This window comes from Pyxicephalus adspersus, chromosome 10, assembly GCF_032062135.1.
Source record: "Pyxicephalus adspersus chromosome 10, UCB_Pads_2.0, whole genome shotgun sequence".
Lineage (NCBI taxonomy): Eukaryota > Metazoa > Chordata > Amphibia > Anura > Pyxicephalidae > Pyxicephalus > Pyxicephalus adspersus.
This window is the reverse complement of record NC_092867.1, coordinates 39181038-39199829: the sequence shown is the minus strand read 5'-3', so window position 1 is coordinate 39199829 and position 18792 is coordinate 39181038. Positions and strand designations below refer to the sequence as shown.

General features: G+C 36.4%; 1 protein-coding gene across 3 annotated transcripts in view; it reads right to left on the bottom strand.

Moving 5' to 3' along the window:
* The window catches only part of CCSER2 (coiled-coil serine rich protein 2), a 66514-nt gene that overhangs the window by 17060 nt on the left and 30662 nt on the right, over positions 1-18792 (bottom strand). For all 3 annotated transcript variants that reach the window (XM_072424520.1, XM_072424521.1, XM_072424519.1), the window contains exons 5-10: positions 11493-11583; positions 8595-8736; positions 6216-6420; positions 5091-5177; positions 4053-4139; positions 2741-2839 (exon numbers count right to left, since the gene is read on the bottom strand). In XM_072424520.1, the coding sequence (XP_072280621.1) occupies positions 2741-2839; positions 4053-4139; positions 5091-5177; positions 6216-6420; positions 8595-8736; positions 11493-11583 (711 nt within the window). The remainder of the gene's footprint in view (positions 1-2740; positions 2840-4052; positions 4140-5090; positions 5178-6215; positions 6421-8594; positions 8737-11492; positions 11584-18792) is intronic.

Sequence of the window (18792 nt, the reverse complement as noted above, 5' to 3'; positions counted from 1 at the left end):
TCATGTTTGTATATTCCTATTGCCATAACAGAAAGAATTTGAAAATATTCTACTGGGCACAATGGCTATTTGTCTGTGCAGGCATAACATACTGCATTTATGCTACAGCTTTTAGTAGATGTCAATGCCTTAAAATCATTGTTTGGATTATCTGCCTCTCTGGCACAAAGATCTCAGGATTCACCAAGACAGATGTTCTCATTTCACCCCAACACATATTGTTGATATTTACTCTATTCATGCTAATTGATATAAAAGGGCTCATCAGCATTCTTGAAATAATGGGTGTGTGCCCTTTAGATGTTTAGTAGAATTGTGATATTTAAAGCCCTGAGAATGAAACGTGGCATCAGACTTCATAAGTCAGCAGTCTGGAAGGAGCTAATAGGAGAACGTTTCTCAATTATTAATTGGGTGTGGAATGATTTGACTTTATATATATTATATGGATATGAACACACTCAGTAATTTATATATGTATTAAGGTATTTTGCTAACCTTAAATATATAGTTTATCCAGTTACATTTAACCACATAAAAGGATAAGTAATTTTTGGATTTAAAATGGTACTCAGTGGGTATTGCTTGGCAGATGGTCCTAAAATGTATCTGGTTTTCTAACTTAACCCTGTAACAGCTATACAGAATTTCTGCAGCTGTAACTTGTATAGTGATTCAACAATCCTAATAATCCAGTGTGTAACTGAAAGATCACAACTACAAATGGTTTAAACTAATACTTGAAAAAAAAAATTTTTATGATTAGATGGTTTGTATAACTGCACATTACACTATCCATTTGCGGCAGCAAAGAATAAGTATTTACGCAAGGTTGAAGAATTAAAAATGCTGTAGAATTCTGGGCAAAAACACAGAATTGCCATTTTGTCAAAAATTTTGCAAAGGCCAGTTATTGATAGAAAAAAAAAAGGGCAGCTGCTAGGGTCTATCCGCATATTTATAAAAAAAAAAAAAGTCAGGGGGGTGGCTCTTTGACAGTTAGAGTATAAAAGCTATGGCTGATGTACATTCTTCATCATCATCATCGTACAGGCCAGGCACTTGAAGGGCTACAGTTGAGAGGAAATACTGGATTCTATTTACAGCATGGCAATACTTTTATGGCCCTTATAGTGCAGCCTGCAAGTATGTGTATCTTACAAGGGTACTGTGTACAGCGACAATTCCCTAGTTAAGTTTTTTTTTTTAACTCACTCTTTTGCTCGTCTCACCTCTTAACCTTCTCTGAACTAAATATGCCTTTTTCAGATATTTCCTTTTTTGTGCAAAGTTGTGTGGGTAGCAAGTGATTTTAAAGTGAATGTGTAGGGGTAGAAAAAACTTTTCTGGTTGCACTTTGGTTACTGCTCATCTCTTAATTGGTTCCAAAACTTGACCAACAGCCTCTCTCACTATAGGCGGATCAAATGGAAAGTAAATTACAGCGCAACCATGTCAACGGGTTGCTGTTTGCATATAAGAAAACCTCTAAGTTTTACAATTCCTATTCCTTTCAATTGGTACTGCAAGTATGCATAGGTTGGTGCCTGCTTTACCATCTTGTAGCAATATTATGGAGAGTATTCAGCCAGCAAAAGATGACAGCATATGAGCAAATGTGATCCAGTTTTCTATGCAAATTATTTGGAAGTAGAGAAAGACTGGTTAATGAACATGGTCTGCGAAAGCACAAATGAACAACACATGGCAAATGTTAGAAAATAGAACCACTGGAAAGAAACTGGCAAGGACTGTTGCCAAGTTGAAACATGGTAAAAAGACAATTTGTTTTAACATGAAAATCTGTAAAAAGTGTTCTGATAATACAAGACGACCAGTTTCTTACTTAGTCTTAAAAAGAATATACAGGTTGACAATCGAAAATCTGGCCATCGATAATATGGTTCCTTCAGTTTTCTGGCATGAAATTTGGAGCGCATTTTCAATACAGGGACTGTAGTACACTGTTTGGCCACTTGTGTGTTGATGGGGCTGTTCTGCAGAAACAGCTATTAGGTCTTGCTTGCTACACTAAATACACGTTGAGACGTCCCTGCTGCCTGCTCCCTGGAACTGTGCCAGATGCCTGCGGGTGCTCCAAGAGGAAGGCTGGCCTGTGTGTGGAGGTCAGTATAGCCTTCAAAAATCTGAAATTTTCGAAAATCCAGCACTCCTCAGGTCCGGAGGTTGCCAGATTTTTGAATGTCAACCTGTATAAAGTGTTTTCAAAGAGTGCAGATTTTCAGCAATCATAGCAGTGTTCACCTTACCTTTCATATTTTAACCAAAATATCCTCTTCAGAATTTATCTTATCATATTAAAAAATAAAGATTGGTAGATTAGGCACTATAATAAAGCTACATACACACACACTACGAATGTCACCTGTGACAAACTGTTGTGCTTGTCTTGGGTAAAAATCTAACATGCATAGAATGGCCCATGACTGAGCAAGGATGACTGCTATACTCTATCCATAGAGCAAAACAACACTGTGTGCACAATGCTCATTCACTCCCCTGCCAATAGAAACAATCACAAAAATATTGTTTCCAGTGACAGAGTTCAGACGTCTGTAAAGGACCCAAGAGTGCAGTCACTGAATGTAATTATCTATTCTCTCTAAGAATAAACATTCATGTTATCAGCCAACTGTAAATTCTGTTCATATACAACTTTGACCTTTAATATCTGAAACCTTATTTGCAAGCATTCTTCTCACGCTAAAACACTACTCACTGAACTTCTCCTCCAGTTGGTCTGAGTAAACTTGTCATTCTGCTTTAACTTCTCCACCTTGGGTTCTTGCGTTTCTTTCTGGCATTTACATCTTGTTTTCTGCAAAATGGAATGGAATTTCAGAGAACAAAGGGGGACAACATTATAGCCAAAGCAATGCCATGATGGCAAGACAGCTAACACATTTTTAAGCAATGACAATCTCCATCATACTTTTGTGACATTTTTTTGTATTGCAGCCTAGGATAGTAAACACCACAGTACTGTATGGCACCACTTTTGGCCTTGGGTCACAAGAAGGCATGCGTTTGTGGGTAATTGGCCACCAGCCTTCCCCCTTCACCTTAGCGAATGCTTGGGGAAAGCACTTAAGCTGCGTACACACTTCCAATTTTTATCGTTCAAAATGAACGACGAACGAACGACGAACGATCGATTGGGCAAAAATCGTTCGTAAAAAAAGTAACCAACGACGCCGACGAACGAGGAAAGTCGTTGGAAATGAACGACCGGACCGGCGGATCGGACGACGATCGTTGACCATCATTCGTGTGTACGATCGTTCATTGATCGTCCATGGTCTGAGCATGCGTGATGAACGAACGTTCGTTCACTTCCTGTCGTGCACGTCACTCCCTGTATCGCTCAAACGATCGCATCTATTGTGTGTACAATATCTACGAACGATCGTGTCGTTATCTGTATGTACAGGATCGGTGCTATACGATCGTTCGCAGATATCGTGCAGGATCGTTCGTCGTTCGTTTAACAACGATAATAATTGGAAGTGTGTACGTAGCTTTACTCTATCTAGCTTATCCTTATCTAGCTTATTTCCTTAAATGAATGAGAGGCTACTGTGTGACCAAAAATTTAAACAGTTGATTGGCAGGGTTTCACCAATAGGTTACTATAGTTTTCCACTTTCTGTCCTAACAGAAAACCTCTATACCACGTTATTTAGAAAAAACATAAAGGTTTAAAGAAAATAAGCTTATAAGGAACATATTTTTCCATTTAATATTTACTACAAGTATGCAAGTCCAAACATAAGAAATGGTTCAATTTTAAATTCACAATGTAATGTCACAGAAAATTAGAGTATGGTTATTTCACTCTTTTTTTTTCTCCTATGAACATGATTTAGCACATGATCATTTTATCACGTCATTAGCTTTTCACCACTGAGCTTTGAGGTACAAGAGATTGCAGGAAGGCAATACCATTATTTAACCATATACAATGGTAACCATGAGAATGACTTAAATGCTTTTGAAAAAAAAAATTATTTACTAATAGGACAGCTGCTCACCAGTTGTTCCTGTAATTGTTTTATCATTTCATCCTTTTTTCTAGATTCCTCTTTTAGTTGCTGGATCTCTGTCAACAGGTCTTCAGTCTAAACAATAAGGGTAAAATGCTATAATCCTTTATTACTAGACACATAATGCAGCAAACACACCTGTTCACCACCCAAATTTGTTTCAGCATATATTAATGTGTTATAAAGATTGATTAATGAAAGCGACACAAAACTACAGGTACTTATAATAAAAACAGTCCTTGTACATTAAAAATTGGCACAGAAATCTCTTTTACTACCACATTTAGTTTTTTTGTTAACTGTGGAAGAGAATGTGTGAGGTAGATATACAAGTTTATGTACAAATGCAAAAACATATGCATTATATTTAATTTGTCATAAATCATGCATATTAACTCAACATTTTAAAGAAAGAAGACTATTCTGAGTATACCATCTCATATACAGTAATAATGTGTGTATATATATATATATATATATATATATATAAATTTTATATATTATATAATATTTTTTAAATACACAAAACAAATTCACAATTTGATGTTTCTTTTTTAAGAATGTGTTTTAAGTGTATTTAATAAAGAACCAAAAGATTTTTTATTGATTAATTTTTTATAAATGTGTGGATCTAGATTGATTCAGTCCAACCTTTTTAGCCAGGTGCACCCAGCAATATTCTGTAACTGCCAGCTAGAGAGACGGTGGAAAAATATTGTAGGGTGAGCATTAGAAAGCTGTCAGAATTTTAGGAGTTACTGGATTCCTATGGCAACAACTGGGAACACTAAATATGATAGAAATAACGATAAGAATATGCCCTGGAAATGCTTTTAAAAGACACATTACTCAACAAATCGCTAAACAAGTTTCAACGCAGGAATCTGAAACCAAATAAATGAAATCCAGTACATTGGCACATTACTGGTTAGGTATACAGGTATAGCAGGTTATACAAACAGTCTGCTGTTACATTAGAAGCATGTATTCTCTAAAATTAGTTAGAAGCAAGTGAGGATAGTCTACCTTCAAATGTGTCTCTGCCTCGATATGCTCGGCTGTAGTTGGCATACAAAGCTGTAAGTCTTGTACTGGCGACTCTGGGTCATCCCCCTATATATTAAAAAAATGAACAAATTATAAAAACTCTTTATGGCTAAATAGTGCATAAAAGAAAACATTCTACATATTACAGTTTAAATATATGACACAGAATAAAATACATAACATATTAGGAACTAGAACTGTTACAGCAAGTGTTTTAATCTGACCTCAAGCAATCACATACACAGCTAAAGTCAATATAAACATGCATTGCTTTACCAGCCAAAAGATATATAAATGTATTAGCCAAACAATATATCACAGTCAACAACCTCACTTTTCTCCACTGTAGGTAAAACATACCTGACATTTATCAAATCATTCCCAGATTAATAAAGCTTTAGAACTTTTAACCCCTTACTTGTAGCTTTACTGGTCAACAGGTTGGTAATAAGGGGTTAGGCTATTGGGTCACCCAATGTGTGGCTGGGCAAGCATAAAAGACATGGAATATTGCCCAGAGATTTTCTGGAAAATATCTGTACAACTAGATTAAAATTAAGATACGTCTTACAGGCTCTTTACATTTTTTTATACTTCAAGAGCTCAAATCATAAATTTTAACTATTGCATTTACGTTATTTCACATATATCAGTTCCTTTACTTAAGCCAAGTCGCACTAGTAGTGTTCTCCCCAGCCCCTTTAAGCCGGGCGCACCAAGCGCCATTTTTCATTACGCCCCGGCTGTCACAATATAGGGGCCGCCACCCTTCTACAGCTTCTTCCCACCCAGCTTAAAAAAAAAAAAATCTGGGGAGAACATTGCACTAGCAATGCTTGTGCTGTGGACAAGCTCCCATTAATAGGATTGCTAAGCAAAGCCAATACTAAACATGCCTCCATGCCTCGCTCTTTTGACAACCAGATGAGCAAGTTTTTATTGATAGTGATATACTGCAGGGTGTCCACCACTCATCTAGCCAGGTAGTAATTCATGGAACCAGGGCAGTATTTACCCAAGTCTGTATAGCAATCTTGTGGTTGGACAGCTAATAAAAATGTACCGTATATTTATATTTCATGCAGAGCTAAATAAAATACCTACTTGTTGCAGTAAACGCTTTAGCTTTAAAAGCTGTGTTTTTACAGTGGTGCAGTCTTGGACCATGTGTCTCAGAGTCATTTCATCCAGCATGACAGTGTTTTCTTGTAAGCCAATTGCCTGAGGAGATCTTGGCGATAGCGGGCTACAATAGGGACTCCCGTAACCGTCTTTATGATCAGATTGTGACTCCAGGCAAGAAGATCCCCTGTAAAACAAGAAATAAATACATATAATAGTGCATACCGAGTCCCCAGAAGTATCTGTGTGAGAGACCAATAAAAAAATAATATTAGGCAGCAATCACCCCAAATCAGAGAAAGGAAATCCCACTTTGCTTCTATCAGCATGTTACTCCATTAAAAAAACATCCACTATAAGCCTTTACAGTAGACAACAACAGTACAATTTTAGATTTTCTTCTTATTATTAAACAAATAGTGAGAATGGCTCTCTTCTATGAGCACAAAGACAAAGCAATACAAACCTGACAGAAGTTCCCACCATTCCCTGATCTGTCTAAAACAAGAAAAATGCTTTGGCTGGAGATCTATTGTACTTTGAAAAAAAGAGATCCTCCTTATGACAATGATAACGTACACCTATTATGTTACACACCTGAATATGATATTGTTGCCTCTAAATCATGCATGAAATATTTAAAATGTCTTTTAATTTTCAATGGGAAAATTAAGCAGAACATATTTTGTGGGCAGAAAGATCACAACTGTGAATGATTTGAAGGTGTTCCATAGATTGCTCTGTGTTGTTATAATTATTTGTTCTTGTCACAAAGCACTTATCCAGAGCATTACATATGCAAGAATATATGATCTTAAAAGCTTTTGTGTGTAGGCAACTTTGTGCCAATATAACATAAAGGGTTGTAATTTGTGAACGATAAACTCAGACACCTTTGGGGAAATTTCCAATTCATCTGTTAGGTTCAATTTTTTGTACTTGGCCAAAAGGTTAAAAAAAAAAAAAAAAAAAAAAAAAAAAAAAATTAGAGGTTTTTAAAAAAAGAAAAAAAAAAAAAAAAAAAAAAAAAAAAAAAGTTACGTAGCTTGTAAAAAGGTCAACACAAATATAAAAAGAACAAGGTAAACTTTTTTATAAAGGCAATAAGACAACCAAAGCACAATGCAGACAAACGTGACAATAACACCTCATAATTATTTCTATTACTGAAAGAGTTAAGGCGTAAGGAATTCTGCTTGCTAATAATGTCATGTTAACGCCACACCTATGGTAATAGTGGAAATTAGGTAGAGGTACTTGTTTCGGATGTAATATTAGAAATGCTTTATTTAGAACACAGCATAGCTTTCTAAACTAAGGAAATGATCTGACAAAGGTTTAACCATGTATATAATACTCTGCTCATGTAATATAATGTACTCTGCTCCTCAGCCCTGTGTTAGGACCATGTTGGTCATGTCAGATGGCGCTTTAAATAGAACCGGACACTTTGCCCTGAATGGTAAAAGGTTGTGTTCAACTGTAGCCAATGTTTTGGAGAATGGTTATCTCCCATTACTGAGATTTCCATTACTTTCTGTCCTGGAACACCTGGACAAGAAATGGCTGGAGCAGTTTTCACCAAGAGCAGTAAAACATTGGCTGAGATACTAACCCCCCCCCCCCCCAAGGTAATATTGATAATTTTTTGGGGTGGACTTACACTAAAATAATTGACTTTGTTTAGAGTAGTGAGACATTAAAGTTCCTTATCAGAGTAATTTTTGCTGATCCAGGTTGGTAAGTCCTCCCTTAACTTTTCATCCAGACAGGTATACTCTTTGTAGGATTTTCCCACACCTATTGTTCTAATGACAACTCACATTTTTGTCTTAGTGGCAATGATAAACTTACAAATAGAACAGAGAAATCAATGAAAACAATGATTCCCTATATTTTCCAAAATAAAAATGTTTACTGTTACATACACTTTAAGTTAGGCTGAAGGGCTGAAATTCAAACTAAAACAAGTTTTGCGGATTACTTACCATTTCTGCAGGAGATCTATACACTTACGGGGCCTGCACCTTCCAAGTCAGACACCAGGTTCCTTTCTGTGCAGGAAGCGGCTTGTTGCTGCCACTAGAAAGCACCATTACAGACAGGTAAGTGGCTTTGCATTCAGCTTCACAAGCCGCCAGTCACCAGTCAAAGAGCTGAGCATCTTTCTGGACAGAAAAGGATTATGACAGATGATTGAAGGGTGCAGGCTCTCTCGCCAATTCACTGATCTTTCAGGAAAGGTATACATAATTGAAGTTCAGCTAAATGGTCTGCACTCTAAATGTTGTAATTCTTTACAAACATCTCTCTTTTTCATTTTTTACAATCAGTCATACATTTTTGGATGGCTGGTCATACCTGCCATTGTGGTAGTGCTCAGGATTGCTTAAGTGGTATTGCTCTTGTCCATTAAGTCGAGGAGGATTTCTTTTCCAAAACAATTTTTGTTGCCTTTGATTCCGATCAGATCTCTCAAAGCGACTCATATTTTCACCTTCACCTACAATGCAAGCCAATTTAAAAAAAAAGTAGTTTATTTTCATGAAAAAACATATTGTAAAAACAAGGACTTGAAATGTTACATTAACCTGTAAAGAGGACCTGAATAACCATTGTTGTATGTTCACAAAAAGTCCAGAGCAAAATCCAGAGATTTATTCATTATCAAAATTTCATGAAGTCAAAGACCTACACCATATAGGAAACACACATATATATATATATATATATATATATATATATATATATATATATATATATATATATATATTACTCATGTAATTTATATATATGTGTATATAAATTACATGATAATATAAATGTGTCTATAAATTACATGAGCAATAGTATAAAAAAAAAAAAAAAAAAAACACAACAACACTCTATATATAAATAGGAAATCTGAGATCAAATCAGGTTTCACTGTTCTTTTCTGGTACAATGCTACTGCAGCAAGAAAGAATTCTTCCACATAGAGAGAAGGCTGCTCTGTTTCAGTGGTGTTCATTTTAACACAGAAGCGAAAACCTCCTATTTCAGTAATGGGAGTGCTCAAAGCAAGCCTGTAAAAGTTAAAACTTCTCTATAGGAGAGCAGGAAACAAACGTTGCACTGTAGAAGAGTAAAGAAACTAACATACCAGACACAGCCGAGCTGAAGGAAGGAGATGGTGATAAATAAGTTTAGACTAAACTTTTCCTTCTAAACGCCATCAGTTACTTACCCAAACAGCAGAGTTACACAAGGGAAACATTGTGTCATCCCGATGAGTCCTGCATTACTGCATACAAGACATTTATCAAACAGGCCTTCCTTCCTACTGAATTCCCACCCTCCGTGCGGTTGGGAATGAAGCCCAGTTTTGTCCTGTGACTTCAATAATCCTGCCCTAACTAACAACATGCATAGCTTGCAGGCTAGACTGCAGTCTTTAAATAGAAGCACCTCTCACAGTCAGACAAACTTTTTGAGGAAAGGCTTCTGTGACACAGCTCGAACTTTACTGATAGGATTCCTAGACGTCAAGAATGTAAGCAAAGCATTTGATTTTATTTTAATAAGAAGTGCTGCTGCAATCAACAAGCACATTCCTGCAGTAAAAGGATTGGGGAGATTAATAAGTGACGCGAAGCAGGACTCTTCATGTAAAATCATGCTTTGAATGCATGACAGAAACCTAAAACATTCTTTAATTAGCTTCTCTGCTCCTTTCTGGTTTAACAAGTCATCTGAAAAGGAAACCATAGCAAATAGTGAACAAGTCTAATGTGCATCACTGCCTCGCATTTTTTCTGTGTAAACTAATTGAGTTGTATAGTAACAGAGAAGGTTGTGCAGAGGACCTGCAAATCGCAAGCAGTGGGGAAAAAAAAAGGCCTATCTGCACTTTTATGTGTAGACAACTAAAGTGCTCAATATTTCAAGGGAATTTTATTTTCTTTCTATGGAATACAATGGAAACTCACCCAGCCTTAACATGAACAGAATAACGGCTCACTCCACCCCTTCTGCGCCAGGAAGAAGTATCACAGGGGTGTAATCTCTACCTAATTAAATAATTGATTTTCCCAACATGGAATACCAACATGCAGTAGTTGATTATCTCTACCACATGGCGTTTTGTATGTCGGATGTCCTTAACCCAGGGACTACCTGTATTGTCAGTAGGTCATTCTGCTATGCTACTAATTAAGATACTACAGGCCACATGTGTCCCGTGGGTCACCAGTTGCACAGCTTTGATCTATGCTATAATAAAAGGATTCTGAAAGAAATATCTGCCATTTCAGACCTTCTTCTAAATAATGCTAGTTGCCTGAAAAATAATAATTAAAAAGCCACTGATGGATGTAGATCAGGAAAGTCAGAGTGGAATCAGGACGCCTAATGTGAATACATGTTTATGGCCATTTCGCTTAAGTTACATACACACATCAGATAATAGTTGCCCATTATGTACGGTTGTGCTCCTTCCTGGTAGAAAATCCGACTTGTGTACTGCGATCCCCAGTGACCGATCAGGAATGACCGCTGTGCAACTCTATGGAGCGGGTACCGCTTGCTTATCCTCCCACCTCCTCTCTTTTCCAGCGACAATCATCTGACTTACATCAGACATCTGTACAAGACTTTAGAAGGTATTTAGAATGACTTTCGAAAACTTTTTATTTATTCCGATGAAGTTAACACATAGAACTTTCCTCTTCTACATGTTTAACCTCCATTGGGGAAATTTCCACCTTTTTGTTTATATCACATCTAGAAAAGATAATAGAAGCAGGGGTCTCTGGGAGATTATAAACAAATCTGATCTTAATTACCTATCTAGAATACAGGTGGAAATCTCACATCCCTTTTAATCCTGTGGTGTCATGAAAATAGGGCAAAACTCCTAAATGGGGGAACCCATTGAAAAAAAAAAAAAAAAAAAAAAAAAACATCTTTACTTGCCAATAGCTTTTCATTGTGCACCACTGCCACCCTATCTATAAATATCAAGGCAGCGGGGTTACATGATGGAGCCAGGCTTTGTGCTTTATATGTATAATGTATGCATTTATATATGTGTATTTTTAAAAGCAGTGGTATGGCTGCGACTGATTCATAAATGTGCCCATTAGTAATTTTATTATAATAAAAAAAAAAAAAAAAAAAAAAAAAAAATTGTTATAGTTTCTGCACTTAAAGCAATTTTAAAAAAAAAAAAAAAAAAAAAAAAAAAGAACTGCCTTGTTATAGTGACAGCCGAAAACTAACCAGGGTCACATGGCTGGTCCTCTGGTATTTCCACATCCAGCATAAGGTCATCCTCTTCCAGGTCACAGGTCTCAATATTATTGAGGATGTCCTGTGAACAAACAAAATATATTAAAACACAAAATAAATGCAGGAACCAAAAGAAAGGCAACTTTGGAAAATTGTGATCCAATACTTGGAAACGATGAAGCAGAACTCATTGGCATGGTTAAGGAGGCTACCATCACGAGAGGTTATTCATCCAAAGCTTAAGGAACCCTAAAAACTTCTGAAAAAAACCCAGGGGTCCAATGATCCCTGGACGAGAATTACCTGTACAGACTACAGACTTGTACAATGTACGCCTGTATAGCATCAACACCAATGCAGAATAAACAAATGTCTTCTATTTGCAGTAGGCAAATTTAATGATCAATTTGTTTTTACTATCATGGAAATGTTGCAATTTACAAATTAAATGCCAGATGAGCAGATAGGTGATTGAGAGCTAATAAAATAAGTGTTTCTCACAGTGAACATTTATTTAACAATTTCAGCAGGGGTTTGTGCAGCTCGTCAGGATCCATTTGAACTGAATCACTTTAATGTAGGTGCACTGCAGCAAATCATTAAAGACTTCATCGAACCAGTCTGTCCGGCAATTGGTTTTGACTTTGTACAGTCTCTTTTGTGCAACCAAGGTTCTATATAATAGAACAACAGAGGCAATTGTCTTTTTACCTCCCAGCAAAATATACAATTGAGGAGACAAAGAAATGGGAAGGTATATTTTGTTACTGTCCACATTTCAGATACAAGATCTTGGAAATCATTAAAAACAACCTGTTTAAAGATCTGAAACAAAGGGAACTCAAATGACTGCACTGTCATTTAAAGCACAAAACTTTAAATCCAACACAAAAAAAAAAAAAACACTATAAAAACATTGCACAGATATCCTCAATCCAAAGACAACTGTATAAACGTTTTTTTTTTTTTTTTTACACTAACAACATAATTAACGTAAAGCCAACATGTTTTTAGTAGAAAAGAATTAGTCACTTTTGCTTTTTTTTTGAATGACGGGAAATTTTTCTCCACATCCTATTCCAAATAGGGTAATGGAATCAAGATCTATTTCCAGAAGGTAAAGGAAATCCCCCAAATTGTCTCCAGAGCAAATGTATACATTGGCAAATTTCCGTTTTGTTCAGTAGACACATCTAACTCTTGCATGTCCTTCTGCTTTTGTCTCAGCGACTATAGGCATCAGGACAAACTTCTCAAAAGTGATTTCCCTACACCATCCAAATATATTTTGCCTAGAGATACACTAAGTTCTGGATAGGGAAGGTCAGTAATAATATGTTTACTAGTTTAAAAAAAAAATGTTACCGGTGTCCCCATTGGCAACTTTTTTATACTTTTAACAGAGCCAGAAATATTCTTCATTACTACAGATTACTGGAGTAAGGTTGCTTTGTCTAGATACAAAAAAAAACATAAGCTCTGTAGCTATGGTTCACAAAACCTTTCTATCCAACGATTTTACTCTAACATAGGTTAATCATAACGAATTGTAGAAAATGAGCTTTCCTAGGCTGAAATACAAATCTGATTATGGGGTTTGAAATGCACCCTGCTGTTGCTTGTACTATCAAATGTGCAGAATGACAAAAACTGATGTAACATCTGCCCATTTGGTGATTTCAGCCTCTGGATAGGAGAAGACACTGTAGCATAGGACATTGAACCTGTTGCTCAAACCCAGCATCAATGCAGACAAGCTGGTTGAATGTGTAGCCACCAATGAGTAAAACTCCTACAGGAATCCATACCAGGCACCTGGAGAGCTTTTACTATAGGATAGAGGGAAAGACATATCTAATGAGAATACTATGTTTTATGTCTGGGGAAAGTTTCTTACTACTACTAGTGAAACCAAAGCATAAGAGCAATAGAAATGTCTGTACCAACGATGGAGGACACATGTAACATCCGGATACCTGTGCTGAAGATAGAACTAAACAGGAAGGTAATAAAGCCCCCAGCGAGAAGATCCCAACACCCCATTCTAACAACCACATTCTGAATCAGTCACTGCAAGGCTGTACTAAAACATCCCTAAAATTCTCTTCATGTTTTCAGTACTTTGACAGTTCAGTAGTTATTTCTCTCAGGTGTGTTGTGGTAGAGTTCTATAGAAGACTTGAAAAAAAATTTATAGAGGTCAAACTACAAGTAGTGTTGCTCCCACAGATTTTTTTAATCGATGAAAGACAACTGTAAGCTGCCAATTATGACTGTATTATCTTTGTGCATAGAAATTTTCTCAGCACAATTAGCATGTCAGATTCTATTCATGCATACTTTTGATTACACTGACATTAAATTGAAAAAAAGCTACTTTGTAGATGATGAACAAAAGGTAGAAATAAAAGGCAAAAACTATCACATATTATAAAAAGCACAAACAAAACAGCTTCACAAGTCTTACAGCAAATATAAAAACAAAATCAAGCAGCTAGCAGGGGTAATAAAACACTTTGTTCAGATGAACAGCTCATTGCTGCTTTGTACACAGACCACATTAAAACATGTTACTGCGCTACCAATCAAACTCTTATTAGAACAACATTTGTTATGGCAATGGTAATGGTAATTGTTTAAAGTATAGGTTTTGCTAGGAAATGGTTGATTTTGTTACTTTCAGCTTTGCTTTCAGAAATGTGCTAGTCCATCAAAACAAGTATATGGCTATGGTAGGGACATTAGATTTACAGCCCCACCAAGGGACATTTCATTACAAGAATTTGGACTCTGCACAGTCTTGCTTTTTATGCTGGCAATATATAAATAATATTTTGTAAAAGGTCTGCCTTGTCAAATAAATCAGTACATTTCTCCATGTTTTATTCCTTCTAGTACAGAAAAATAATGATCAGTCCAAGATCCTGTGTGCTCCTTATTTTAGGTTGTCTGCCTCTGGTGCATTGAAATCTCCAACAGTGTTGTCTGTCATGTAACATTCTAAGGTGGATTACAGAACATCAACCTTTTCTAATTTCTAAAATATTGGGGCAGATACTCCATAATCCGTCCGAGGAAAGCCCTTTAGATTTCAGTGTAGTAGAAGCTGAAACAAGAACTAAGTGCAGCATCAAAACTGAAGGAAATGTGTATTACGTGTACTTTAAATGGCTTGACTGCATTATTTACAACGATAGAGAGCTACTCAGCAAATCATGTCAGGTATGACAATGCTACCAATATCCATCAAATGTAGCAATTTAGATGAATATTTCCAGCAAAGCTAAAAACAACTGATGAATAAATGAGGGAAAAAAAAACAAACATAGCACCATCAACCCTATCTAGCTGCTGCATGTTGGCAACAGATGAATTATACAGTAAAATAATCTTGTGGCATAAGGCCATGAATTGTCAATGGAGTATTTTAGATGTTATTAGCTTTAATAGGTAATTGCTGTGAGAGTAGCATTTATCTTATCTACATTATAATATATAAAACAAAATAATGCTAGAATACTGAATATATCAATTCTACCACAAGAGGGCAGATTACCACAATGAACAAACAATCACACTTGGAATGAAGGGAAAAATAAAAAACAAAAAAAAAAACTCAAAAACAAAACAAACAAACAAAAACGTGTGTTCTTTGTAGGTGCCTCTAATACAAAAAGAAAAAAAAACATAAACAAGTAACATGCTAATTGTAAGCATGATGTAAATTCAGATCTAGATCATTCCGTGTTTTCTTTAGAATTTGTAACCGTAATCAAGATAGAACTTAAATATAAATTTGTCAGTCAGGGCAGCATTACACTAAAAATAAAATATGGAAGAACAGCTTGTTAGTACGCAGAGCAGAATGCCTGAGGGTGGCACAGTGCTAGCAAACACAAAGAAGAGAAAATTTATATAGACAACCAACAGATGTTGACAACATGCACAGTTACAGATAATACATACAATTAAACCCACCTCTGTCCAATCTGTAGCCCTTCCATTATGCGTGAGGATAATGTCAATCATCGGATTACTGATCTGTGATATTAGAGGTGGTGATCGCTATATATTAATTTCATCAGATTTAGTTGGCTGTTGTTGGCATTATCAAGGCATAACCTTTAATAGTCACACATGTAACACAGCGATGGAGCAGTCTAGGAAAGTAGGCCATGGCGGTCAGTCTCTGATTATTCAAGGATATCTTGCCAAACATAAAGCTGACTTAGGAGGAGGGGTTGGTAAGGTGGGGGCTTCATGGGCCATCTGATACCCAGATGTCAATCCCATGTCCATTTGTAATATGATACTGGATGACAGCCTCTTACACGCACACCACATGGAGGTTAATGGAAGCAAGCTATATTAGAGCAGATATTCTTACAATACAACAACTCTTACAGCTGTCAATGTATGCCAGCTTGAAGGAATAATATAGGAACCTTTCATAAAAGCCAGGTTCATCCATATGTGGTGTGGTTACATTGCACTAAGGCAATCCCCAATCATATGAATGGGCTGCCTAATACATCAAACAAGATACAGGTACTATTGAATTCAAGAACCAACAAAACACTGCTGTGAATTACCATGTGGTGGGGTGCAGTGAAATTCATGTCCACTGGTAATATGCACCTAGGTACTTTTAAAAATGAATGGCACTGAAGATTGTTGTGAGTTACAGCAATGGAAATTTGTTTAAAGCGTACCTAAACTCAACATTTTTTTCTTTACATAGAAGGGTAGACAACCCTTCTATATAAAGTAAAAATGTTTTTTTTTTTTTTTTTTTTTTTTTTAGTGCAAAACCCCAATTTTTTTTTTTTCTGGGAGGCTTTGACTGGGCATGCGCAGAAGGAGCATCTTTTTATCCAAGGGGAGAGATGCCGATCTCACGCATGCAGTGAACTCAGCTCCCCCCTCCCCCCCCCCCCCCCCCCCACAGTGCGAGATCGGGTGATGGAGCAAGAAGACCGGAAGAGAAGGCAGAAGATGACTGCAAAGTGCCGGGTGGTGCACCCAGCTAAAAGGGACTGTGGAGAACACTGCTTCAGCCTTTATCCCAAAGTAATGTCATCCATGTAACATAAAAAAACACCATCCCCCATTTTTTAAAAGACTGGGATACTTGGAGCAGCCATATTATATGGTTAGATCATATGCTGTTAGTGAGAGAACTGTACATTTAGGGGGGAAAAGTTTGGTTTGAATGTGATCTATAAAGACAAAACAATATCAGAGCTCCTGATCTGCAATCTTGAGGTCAGATAATCAGGAAGGATTAAAACAATTCAATCATTGTGACAGTCAAACTATTAATTTCAGAAAAAAAGAATATGCAATAAAGGCACCTTAACTATACATCATTTTTCAACGATTCTACCTCAATTTTTGACCTGGTAACTATACAAGTAAGGGTAACCTTTCTAACATGCTTGATAGAATTTTTTTTGTGCGTGTATATGAAAAGAGAATTATTGTCCCTCCCCATATGACAGAAAACCCTTTATAGCATCCTAGATACCACATGGAAGAGTAGGAGTTAAATTGACAGAGTAAACCTTAATGACTTCATTCAAAAATAGAAACATTTCTGGAGTTCTACCTAAACAAAAATGTTACCAATATTTTTTTAATCCTTGAAAAACTGTGATTCTGAATATAGTCTGTCATCATTATTCAGTCTGCACATTACACATTCAGGCTCTGCTTCCTAGCTGTGTCTTGTTGATCCTTATTTTAGTGCAAATCTACTGAACAGAACCTGTGTGATTCTAAAACATGGAATCTCCAATCATTCAAACTGTCCACAATGCAGAATTGTTTTTTTTTTTCACTGTGATAAAAAAGTGGTATAGTTTTCCTTCAAAATAGTAAACTAATTTAACTATTCTGACTGTTCCCCTTTCATGCATGTTAAGTTCCATTTTCAATTTTAATAATAAGTTCACTTTAAGCAAACCTACATAAGCCGATAATTATTATGCAAATGTGTTTTTCTGCAGAACATTAAAGGCAATAACAAGAGAGTCTGTGCTCATGGCATTATAAAGTGCTCATAAAAAGGCCATTAAATACAATGATTATAAAATTTAGCGCTAACACTCGCTGGGCACTTCAGCCCAAAGCATTTTACTGCATTTGAAGTCACCAAAACCAATGAAAACAAAACGATCAGTAAAATGGTTGGACATCATCGGAATTTATCAAGCATGAACAACACGGAGCTTCACTCCTTGCACCACCAAAGACTGTATTTACAAATTAATTTACAAACAGTATATTGTTATTAAAACAAGTATGTATGTAATAACAGACAAGGAACCATTTCATTAAACTATCTGTTAGAGTTATTAGGTCAGTGTGTCCATCACCAATATACAAGTTTCTTCACATGCTTTACACAGCTTTGCCCCATGCCCCCCCAAAAAATAGGAGGAGGTTTCAGACTAACCACCAGCAACACCTGTGGTGTCCTTGCATATAGTTGCCCAAAACTGACTTAACAATCCAGTGTCTAAACTAGTGTTTCTCAACCAGGGTTCCTTTAGAGGTTGCCAGCAATTTGTGCCTCAAAGGTTAGTTTAAGTGACACCAATGATCTTTTTGGTTATCTGTAGGGATGACATCCTTCACAATACCTAGTAATGTAAGAGGAATGTTCCCACTGACTACCATGTTAATATACTGTAAGCTGTGAATATAGTAATTAGTGCAGGGGTTTCCAAGACCAGAAAATCATTTCAAGGTTTCCCTTTTAATATGAACAAAAAATGATAGTCTAACCAGTCTGAATGTGAAGGTGACCACTTAGTAGAGACAGGTTTTTGCCTTCCCATGAGCCACCAGCAAGCAGAACAGTGTTCAATCACAGTACTGAGAACAAGAAATTCAAATCCAGATACATCCTTAACAATTATGCTGCAATGATTGAGAATTATTATTGCTGGATGTTCTCTGTAATATAGAAATTGTTCACTTTTTGAGTAGGGCAAAGCTGTAGTACCTACTGCTATCAAGGGTATGGGTATCACAACACTGACTTAAGTTGCCAACTTGCTGCAACTTTTGTTTGGAGAAGTGGAAAGAGTCCCTTTTGTTACAGACAGTCATACTACTGTCTCTGGTAGCAATGGGTTCCAGCAAAATGTATTGTGTATATGTATGTAGCTATCCAATAGGTAATATAAAGCCATAGCTTTTCTCCAAACCTCTTTGGCTGGACTGTGCAGGCAGGTAACAACAAAGTATGGCACTGTTGTCTCTAGCAAAGCATTGACATTCATGT